Raw genomic sequence first — 11,025 nt, 5'->3', positions numbered from 1 at the left:
AAAATCTTTTATTGATTCAGACACATCAGTGATTGACAACTAACCGTTGCCCCACCCCCTATTAGGGGCTTCATAAACTCCTCCAATAGTAAGCAAATACACAGTAATCCAATTTGTAGGTCTGGAAATATATGTAGCTTTGAATTCCTCCTTTTGGTTTGAGATAAAGGTTCCAGAAATATTACTTTGTCTTTTCACTCTTCATTTTTGGCCAGTTTAGATCCTTAACCGTATCTAAATGACAATATTCTGAAATGGCTATTGATATTTTAGACCTGTAACGAAAGTTTGATGTATGACATTTTAGACCTTCAGAGGAGTTCACACAAATTATGAAAAACAAAATTAATTTTTGAGGGCATCAATTTTATAATATCAACAAAATTTAATCACCAGAAGCAGATGAGTGATTTGTGGCAAAAAAATTCCACGGGCACAGTCCTCGATTATCCTTTAATTATTTATTTATTCTTCATTTTCCAGGGTCAACAGTACAGCCAATTCATACAGATTGCCCATCACTGGAGCACAGATTCTGCCAAGTAAACACCATTTAGGGACCGTCTAATGAACCACGCTGCTCCCTTTTGAATGACACCTGGACTTCGTCATTAGCAGGAGATAAAACTCTTATTATTGATAAGAGCAGCCAGGAAAGATACGAGCCCTTCATTTCAGATTTCACTGTTTTGACTCCAGGGGGCACAAAACTTTTGGACTGATTCCAACAGAAATGGGGCGGTCCCCTTTGGGGAAAAAAAGGCAGCGTTTATTTCTGGATGGTTTGCTTGTACTTACCATCGCTGTAATAATACAATTAATTATTTAACCAATCCCTTCACAAGCTAACAATTCCATATTTAAAGAAAAGGACCCATCACTGTTGCAAGCTTGAACTTAACCAACACCCGAATCTGTAAAAACCAACCCGATTCCAGTTGAGCATGACAAACAGGGCGCGCAGTTGGAAAGTCCAGCTAAAATGTTAGATCCTTGGTCACAGTCCCAAATCAAACCTTTATCAAGCTAATGCCAACCGTGCCCAGCAGTGTCATGGTGTGTAGCCTGACCAAGGGAGGGAGGGTTTTATACACCAGGGGAGTCCCCACCTAACCGCACAAGGACCTGTGCTCTAACCAGTGCCTGTTCCATGACTTGTGTAGCTCTGAACCCAACAGTGTGCAGGCTCTACTGCTGGACTGCAGAGCGGGCTGTACGCAGTTCTGAGGACACGGGTGCGAGCGTTCAGCTTTCCTTACTTCACCCGGAGGACTGCAGTGATCGAGCTGCCCACTCCAAATTTGAAAATAATGAGAAAAATTAATAATCAATGGGACAGATGCGTGAGACAGAGAGTCCAAAGTCGAATGCGGTACGTTGTGACAGCACGGAGGTGCATGAGCAGCACACGTGTGTGTGTGTGTGTGTGTGTGTGTGTGTGAGCAGCATGCGTGTGTGTGTGTCTGTGTGAGCGGCACACGTATGTGCGTGTGTGTGTGAGCAGCATGTGTGTGTGTGTGTGTGTGTGTGTGTGTGTGTCTGTGTGAGCAGCACGCGTGTGTGTCTGTGTGTGTGTGCGTATGTGTGCGTATGTGCGTGTGTGTGTGTGTGTGTGTGTGTGAGCAGCATGTGTGTGTGCGTGTGTGTCTGTGTGAGCAGCACATGTGTGTGTGTGTGTGTGTGTGTGTGCGCTCGCGTGTTCACTTCTTCTTGGCGGCGGCTGCCTCGGCGGCGGCGGCGGCTTGCTCAGCCAGAATCCGCGCCTCCCTCTCCTGCAGAAACTGCCCGTACTCCTCCGCCGAAAGACTGGAGGAAGGAGAGAGGGAGAGGGCAGAGGGACAAGGACAAAAAGAGTGGGAGGGAGAACAATGGAGGGGGGGGGGGGGGGGTGGAGAGAAAGGGGAGAGGAGGGGTTTTGGAGGAACAGTGTAAATGCCGGGAGATTATTTCCCAGCAACACGGCCAGACGGCAAGGTGAATCAGCACAATCAAACAATTATTTCATTTTCATAAGCACCTCTTATGGGATCTAAGTTCTGCCAAACATGACCTCCTTTGAAAAACATGACGTCTTTTAAATAAAAAAAAAACCAAAGTGAAATATGTTGAAAAGTAATATAAAAATCATCAAATGGTGTGCCAGGCACAATAAAATTACAATGATGATGCATATAGCCACATTTCTCCCAACACTTGTAAGTCAAAGAAATGTGGAAGTGTCAACACTTCAAAAAAATAAAAAATAAAAAAAGAAAAGGTCAACAAATAGCTCTCGCTGTTTTTCATAAAGTATTTTTGATGATAAAGATGAGAAAGAAGCCCTTTGTGTTTCCAGGCCGTTATCTTTGGAGGTGATGCCTCCCCTCCGTTCATTCCACACAGGCGGATGAAATACAGCGACATGCATCACATGATTACTTTGGGCTGAAGGGCTTTGCTCATCTCTGTACCCGACAGGGTCAAGCTGTGGGACAGGCTCACTGTTTGTGTGCGGGGAGGGGGGTCGGGGGTGGGGGGGGGGGGAAGGGGGGGGTGTGTTTAAGTGACAGCCGGTGTGTAACTGTGGCTGGAAGCGAGCGCGTTCAGCATTTTCATAAAAAATATCAGGATGACATTATAGAGTACGGACTACAAAGCCTACATTAAGGTGATGAATAACAATTCAATTATGGCTTCCATAATAATGAGTTAGGAGCCGATGGCCTGCTCCGGACTCTGGATTTAAACATGCTGAATAAGCACCTGTTCTAAAACACGCGAGTTCCCTCCCGAACGGAATTTCACGCGCAAAACTAAAGACTCAATTTCTCCAGAAAATGCGGATTAGAAATTTGAAACCCCCCCCCCAGGGTGGTCCCGATCCGAACCGGCTTCCGGTGACGACGTGCGTGGGCGAGCGCCGCGGGGTCCGGGGTGTCTCTTACTCGTTAACGACCCTGATGCCCAGCGAACGGGCGGAGCCGACGATGCACTTGACGACCGTCTCCAGGGAGGCGTTCTGCAGCCGGAAGCTCTCGTCCGCCGCCTTGATTTGGGCGATCTCGTACACGGCCCTCACGGACACCATGCCGGCGATTTCGTGGCCTGGACGGGGACGCGGGTAGCGGGGACAAAAAACGGAGAACGGCAGAGGGAAAGGAGGAGAGAGAGGGGCGGGAATGGAGAAGGCAAGATAACACAAAATGGAGGGATGAAAGGAGAAAACAGAGAAGGTGGACAATCAAAAGGGGAGAGACGTCAGAATCTAGAGTTAGATACAAACTTCATATTATTTTTAAAAATGAACACATTCAATGGGTCTACCACATAAAAACACAGCACTGGAAAGGCACAGTTAATTGAACGGTGCATCAAGAAGGAGAGAAGAGAAATCACTCATACTGGCAGCTAAAATCAGAGAGTAAAAAAGATTCTAAGAGCCTGATTTACTTAAACCTTTCACATGTGCAATGATTGGTCATGGCATTTGCTTTGCACCAATCACTGGCTGTGCTGTTAGATTTGTGCGTGCACGTGCTACGGGTCTTAGTAAATCAGGCCCCAAATCTTGACACGTGCATCACACAGCACACAACCCACGTCTTCCAGAATTCATTCGTTACTTAGGCCGAACTTTAAATCCAACGCAGTTCCAGCTTTAAAAATATAATGCACCAGCACAAAGAGTTCCCATCCCCTTTGCACAAAGGCAAAAGAGAAAGAGATTTTTTCCCCTTTGTAAACCGGTAATTCCTTCCCTGCCTATGCCTGCTTCACCGAGCATCAGTCAATCAGAGGCAAAATCGTAGATCAAAAACCCAATCTTAACCCAAAAACCCCAGGGGAAAATTCTGTCGCTCCATTATCTGAAATACAAACCGACTCTGCAATGGGCCTGACTGTAGTGTTGTGGACTCAGAGTGAGTTCCCTGAGTCTGGTGGAGGAATGAGAACAGACGTCTGTCAGCCTCACCTGTTTTACCAGCGCCTCTTTCAATGCCCGCAGCCGCTTTCAGGAAGTAAGACACGGTTGGCTGATTGATCTTCAAGTCGTACGTCCTATCGGGCTGAGAGGAAAGAGGGGAAATTTAAAAAAAAAAAAATTTATTAGGCCATTTCATAAAGCGAGAGGGGGGGGGCTAAGTCTGCTCCTGGAGTACCTGTGTGTGTGTGTGTGCTGCTTATAGTTCCAGACAATATTATTTATGGACGTCGAAAGCTTTGTACTGAAACGAGATTTTAGCACAATGCATATCCGGCTCATTACCATCTGCTCTATCTATGAACACTTTTTCCCCCACAAATGGTTTAGCTGCAATGACCAAGCGTCAACGGTTTCAGCAATTAGGACATCGCCGGCTTCAGTTGTAGATGTGTCAACTAATAAAAATGGAATCTCTTAAAAGGAATCAGTTACCGTAACACACGGCAGAGAATGAAAACATCAGTAGTCTGAGCACCGATCCGTAATTAAATTAATATGTAATATTCATTTGCTGCAGAACAATTATCTGTTTCATAATGTGCACGAAGAAGGCAAACCTACCATCGTTAGACATTACAAATGTCTAATTACAATCAATTTATAGCTCTTTATAGCATAAATGGAGACTGGGGTACGCCAGGACCAGGGCTGGGAACAAAATCACACCAGGTGACAATTGACTGCAATTAATTGAAGAAATTCTTTCAGAAAACGTGCAACATGTGAGGCCATCTTGAGCGCAGTTGCCACGCCACCGTGCGCAATCACACACGAAGGGTGACGGAACACACCGCAGCAATTCCTCTTAGGTAACGGTTCCTTTACCCAATCCAAACCTGAGGTTCAGGCCAATTCCTGCAAGGCCACGGTTTTCACACCATGCATAACCTCTCCGCCTCATTCCGGGCAGATTTCGGGAAAGTGGGGCAGCGGGAAGAAGACGCCTGCCGAGAGCATCGAGGACCAGGAGGGCGTGTCTGCCGGCGCCACGACGACGGGGTTCGCCGGGTCCGAGGCGAGGTCTGTGAGCATCGCTGTTCAGAGTGCAGACCCTCTCAGAGGAGTGCTCTGGACATTACCAGGCAGCATCCCATCCAAAAAGCTTTGGGCTGGGGCGGGGTGGGGGCGGGGTGGGGGGTGCTAACAGCTTTTCAGCGTTTTGTTCCTGTTATGCATTAGCAGGCTGCCACTGTAGAACCTGCCCACACAATACAGTTACTGTGTGTTCCTTTATTTCTGTCATAAATCTTTCACAGGCCGGCAAACTGTTCTTTTGTGATGATAATGAGGTTATGTTTCATTGTTTTTCTTTTTTTACATTGCCACAATCTCTTCTCACCATTATAGAATTGATTTAAGCCGTCTAAAATGCAACAGCAAATCTGTCTGTCTGCATTAGCGGATTAAGATGTTCAAAACAGTGAAAGAAACAGTCACTAATTTTAGCATGGGATGGGTGAAAAAAAATACGCACACACACACACATTCTCTCTCTCTCAGTGGCCATTTCATTAGGCACACCAAATAGCCTGCTCCTCCAAACAGTGAATCATGTGGCTGAAACTCAATACATAAAACACGCAGACATGGTGAAGAGGTTAAGCTGTTGTTCGACCAAACATTAGAACTGGCAAGCCGCATGATCAAAGCAAATTTGACTGGGGTATGACTGTTGGTGCAGGACACAGTGCTTCCAACTTCTCAAAAACCGCTGTCCTCCTGGGATGTTCGGACGCTGCAGCCGCGACAGTTCACAGAGAACGGCGCGATAAACGAAAAGCATCCAGCGAGTGGCAGTTCCGCGGGCGAGAACACTTTGCTAATGGCAGAGGTCAGAGGAGAACGGGCTGACTCGTTCAAGATAACGGAAAGGCGGCAAACGCTTAAAGAAACGGCTGTTTACAACAGGGGTGCGCAGAAGGGCATCTCTGTGCGCTCGACACACCAAAGCAGATGGGCTACAGGAGCAGAACACCATGCCAGGTTCCAATCCTGCCAGCTAAAAACAGGAGGATGAGGCTACGGTGGGCGTGTGACCACCAAACCTAACGACCGATGTTTGGAAAAACTGGCTTGGTCCAGACGAATCTCATTTTCTGCAGTGACAGGCAGATGATGGGGTCACAAAGAATTCAGCTTGTTCTGGAGGCGAAAGGGCCAAGATAGGTGTATATAGGTACTCTATAGGTACAGAGTCCGAATTAGCAACATCCACCTGCCAAATGTGGCTAAATTTCTGACGGCGGCAGGTAAAATTGTCAGGTCATCCGCCGTGGTGGAAGGAATTTTGAATTATTTTAATTGATGTTTTTTCACAAAACACGTTGAATTGACATGATTGAATATGGCTGCACATTTGAATGGCACACGTGACCTAAAGAGAATGACATCGGACATAGGTGCTAAGCCACTTTGATAGACAGCCAACACTTCGCAACTCTCTCTGGCGTTGCCATTGGCCAATTATCAAAAGTGTCAATCAAAAAACGTACCCGAAAGTTCCCGCCGCACTCTCCTCACTGAGTGCGGCTTGCTCTAGTTGGAAGGCTAGCGTGCGGAACCCCAACAACACGTGGTGACATTTTCTTGGAATTCGGCCTACAGAAAGAGAGCGAAAAACTGGGGATGCTGGGACACGGTAAGAAAAAAAACGGCACTTCGGTGAAAAATTGAGTTTTCGAAAAAGCAGAACGGACGTGACTGCTTCGGTTATGCTCTTTGGCACAGCACGGGCATATTTTTGCACTGTGTGCTGGGAGCTGGCGCCTGACAAGAGCAAGCAAAGTCCCTGATGTTATAAGGGTCTGTGTTTGCAATACTAAAATTTTCCACACGGTTTTCCGAAGGGGCAGGTAAAAATTCTGAGTGGCAGGTAGACATTTTCATCTCCTGGAGGAGAAAGAAAAGTTCAATTCAGGCCCTATGGGTGTACCTAATAAAGTGGCCACTGAGTGTGTGTGTGTGTGTGCGTGTGTGCGTGTGTGTGTGTGTGTGTGCGCGTGTGTGTATACACCACTTAGTGTGCGTATTTTATACATAGTTCCTTAAAAAGGGAGGACTAAACACAAAAAGGGCTGTAATTCCTACATGGAACATCCAATGTGAAATGTGAAATGTGGATGTGAAAACCCTGTGAAATTAAAGCTGATAGCCTGCACTTAAACATCATATGCACTTTCCTTTCAAATCCAATGTCCTGGAGGAGTACACAGCCAGAACAGCTCCAGATACCACCATAGTGTGCAGATCGGGCATCGGCTAGGACACACCCGATCTGAATCCGATCCTTTCTGACAGAACAACACTTAGGCTAATACGCATATTAATTCTTTCCTTCGCCTCCGTACTTTCCACGCCAACTGCCTGAATGCGCTGTCGCTCCCCTGTACAAGCACAATTCATTCGCCACCACGAATGAGGCGGCTGTGTATGAAACGAGTTTTCGCTATGATGCGAGTTGCTCTTCTGTTTTTCCTCACATTTCGCACTGAAAAGCATCACGGTCACGAATGTGCGCTCTCAACCTCGCTTTTCCGACCCCATTTGCTGATGTCTTTTCCATAGATCTAAATGCAGATGTCACTTTAGTCACTCTCCCTATTGAAACACAGCCATCTGAGTAGTCTTCGTGACTGAAGCTCCTGCCATCTGTGCCCCAATAATGAACCCTCTCAAGTCGCTTAGATCTTTGCCTCTTGCAATCTTAATACAAAATCGAGGTCACCTGGGCCTGCTCAGCCTTTCTATACATGCCACAGAGAATTATAGGATGTTAATTGCTTAACTATATCATGCAGTACACATGTATGGAAGAATCTGCATTCATAATGTTTCTCCACTAATTTATTCAGGTTTTTCCTTTAATTTGTCACCTATTTGTACATAGGCCTACATACATGCAAACGGGTGAAATCGGAGCTATTACACTGTGGGTTCGAAACTGGCTACAGGGTAGACCACAAAGAGTAGTGGTAGTAGTAGTAGATGGGATATTATTTGAGCAGGGAACTGTGTAATGTGGAGTCCCACAAGGATCAGTGCTGGGACCACTGTTCTTCCTCATTTATATAAATGACCTTCATAGGTACATTGAAAGTACATTACTTCAATTTGCAGATGATACTATACTGGGAAGTTCAGCTAAAATTTTTGAATCTACTAAAGTAATCCAAGAAGATTTAAACAGAATCCAGAAGAGGGTAGGAACTTGGCAAATGAAATTCAATATAGCTAAATGTGAAGTTCAACAAAAGGGAAATAAAAACATAAGGCAGAACTACTTTATGGTAGGAACAAAATTGGAATGTGCTCAATTTGAAAAAGACTTGGGAGTAATAGTTGATCAAAGCCTTTCAGCTTCTAGGCACTGTGCTGTAGTAGTAAAAAGGCCAACAGGATGCTGCGATATATGGCCAAAAGTCTTAAAAAGTATAAATCCAAGGACGTTACACTTATCTTATACAATACCACTGTCAGACCATACTTGGAGTATTGTGTGCAGTTCTGGGGATGGCACTACAAGAAAGATATAGAGGCTCTGGAAAAGGTTCAAGGAAGAGTACCCCAAATTGGTTCCTGGTAAGAAAGATAAAAGTTATGAGGAAAGACTTCCAGTAAGATGCATACTCTTTTCAAGCTTAGTAAAAGGGCGACTGAGGGGCACTTTGATTGAGGCTTTTAAATTCATAAAAGGGATTAACAAAGTGAAATACAAGAGGTTCTTCAGGTTGAGTTCTGTTAGCTGAATGAAGGGGCATAAATGGAAATGAGCAAAAGGCAAATCCCGCACAGACATTCCAAAGTATTTTTTCACACAGGGAAAGTAGACACACAGTAGACACTCTGTGAAATAGCTTGTCAGGTCATCTAGTAGAGGCAGAAACTCTGGGGGTTTTCAAGACCAGGCTTGATACGGTGCAAGATACTATCTAGTTTGTAGGTAAACCGCGCACTAGGTGGCGTAGTAAAATGAGCACTGTTGAATGGCATGTTCTCGTCATCATGCCACGTTATGTTAACATGAATATGTCCCAAATATTATGGTGCCCTGAAATAAGGAACTATGCATAGAAATTTCTGCTATTTCTACACGGTGAAACCAAAATGTATAAAAACACCCTTTAATAAAAGCTTTAACTGCATGCAAATGCTCTGATTGCTAATCTAAAATTGGAGCACAGAGTTAAATAAATAAAATGTCTTTTATATTTCCATATGTATATACATACACAGAGAGAAAGCGAGAGAGAGAGAGTGAGAAAGAAAGAGAAAATGAGGTGATGTGTACCCTTGAGAACGGCACGCTGCCTCAGTTGCCCCAGTAAAAATGAGTGACAGAATGTGCCAGAAGCAAAACTGTAAGCACTGTAAATTCCTCAGGATAACTGCTTCTGCCAAGCAAACAAATCAAAATAAATAGTAATACAAAGGGGAGAAGGAGGCAAGGAGGGAGTTGGAAACTGCCAAGGCAAAAAGGCCTCATAACCAAAGATACAAGATAAATCACGATGCCCCACAGACAGGAAATATACAATATAAGGCAGCAAATACGATTAAAAAAAAACCTATATGAAAAGACAGTAATCAGCAATCAAGCATTGAATCAATATCTAATTAAAGCAATCTGGCAGCTGTGCGAAGGACATCTATCCATGCAAATCCGAGCTTTAAACCTTTGTTAAACCGTTGCTAGGTAATTACAAAGCATTTCTGCCACACCAAACACAACGGTGTGTTAATAAAGCAAACATATGTGGGGAAAACTCATTTAGCCACAGTGGACGAGGACATCGTATAAACACTGAGCCTTTGATCAAGGACAATCCGAAGTGCTGGCTGATTCACAAAGGATTTATAAAGATTTATAAAATTTATAACTTTAGTCCAGGGACCGATTCAAGGTTCTTTCAATACATGTAAATTTTATAGTGGACGGTCATCTTTTGTGTACTGAATGAGGCCCTAACCACAAAAGATTATGCAATGGAAAAAAGAAAGGATATTTGCTGCAGGAGAATTGCAAAATGCACAGCAAGAAACCTCTCATTGGGTGTATCAGAAGTTCACCCTGACCATTTAACCTTTCAGTCTGACCAGGACGGGATCCTGGGGGAAAGGGATTACTGTGTAAAGTTTAATTAATCTAGTGCTGCTTAATTCTGTGTTCTGTTTATTATACAGGTGCATGGGTCTTTAGCTCTATTAAATGTTCACCTTATGCACAGGTCATTAAGCGCTTTGTATCTGAAGTCCCAGTTTCTCATTTGTATGCAAAGTTTCATTAAAATCCAACAAAAAAAAAAGAAAAGAAGAGAGATCAGATTAAACTGAAAGCTGGCTACAGGCTCGGCCTGTGGGATCTCACCGTTGAATGACTAGTTTGATAAAATTCCAGGCATGACTGGCCATTCAAAACCAGAAGCCCATTTCGAGACCTCGGAAGGACAGATTCTCAGTAGGACAGGACCACAGAGGGAGAAATTCCCAAAATGTAATGCCCTTTTCAACACTGCCAGTGGGACGCGACTACCATGGCAGGCATTCCTAAAAAAAAAAAGTAAAAATACAAATAAAAAAAGTAGCATAATATGTGAACACATAGCTGTAGTAAAGTACAAGTGAAAACTAGAAAAACACTACTCATGAAGATGATACATAGTCTGGTCTCTCCAAATTCCTTTCTACATTTTTACGTTCTGCAGGCCTTGTGGAACAATGAGATTCTGCATGGTTACTGACTACTGCAAACACAAAGGGAAGCTAACATGACAAGATGTGGCCATTTTGTGACATCTGTGGAACATGGCTGACTGGATGAAGAATAACAAATGACAATGTTTTGGGATATCGTGCGGTCTTTAAAAGTGGAGGTCTAGCTTTTTTTAAAGCCTTCAAATGACTATAACAAGGCATCCCTGATAATGAGAAGTCTAGGTCTACCTTTAAGCATTAGGGACTTGCGCTGGTTAATGAAACTTTACAAACATTTGTTTACCTGCTCAGAACGGAATAAAATTCACAAGCGGTATGTATAGCTAATTTCCCTCTAATCTCTTCCACAT

The 11,025-nt window shown here is 44.2% G+C and overlaps 1 protein-coding gene across 2 annotated transcripts in view; it reads right to left on the bottom strand.

Annotated features, from left to right (window-relative positions):
• Positions 1 to 446: 446 nt before the first annotated feature.
• Positions 447 to 11,025, bottom strand: part of mrpl11 (mitochondrial ribosomal protein L11) — a 33,909-nt gene continuing 23,330 nt past the window's right edge. For both annotated transcript variants that reach the window (XM_064329064.1, XM_064329065.1), the window contains exons 4-6: positions 3,953 to 4,046; positions 2,925 to 3,084; positions 447 to 1,806 (exon numbers count right to left, since the gene is read on the bottom strand). In XM_064329064.1, the coding sequence (XP_064185134.1) occupies positions 1,701 to 1,806; positions 2,925 to 3,084; positions 3,953 to 4,046 (360 nt within the window). In that variant the 3' untranslated portion in view covers positions 447 to 1,700. The remainder of the gene's footprint in view (positions 1,807 to 2,924; positions 3,085 to 3,952; positions 4,047 to 11,025) is intronic.

The sequence above is a fragment of the Anguilla rostrata genome, chromosome 3, assembly GCF_018555375.3.
Source record: "Anguilla rostrata isolate EN2019 chromosome 3, ASM1855537v3, whole genome shotgun sequence".
NCBI lineage: Eukaryota > Metazoa > Chordata > Actinopteri > Anguilliformes > Anguillidae > Anguilla > Anguilla rostrata.
The sequence above is the reverse complement of the archived record's forward strand: the minus strand, read 5'-3'. Positions and strand labels throughout refer to the sequence as shown.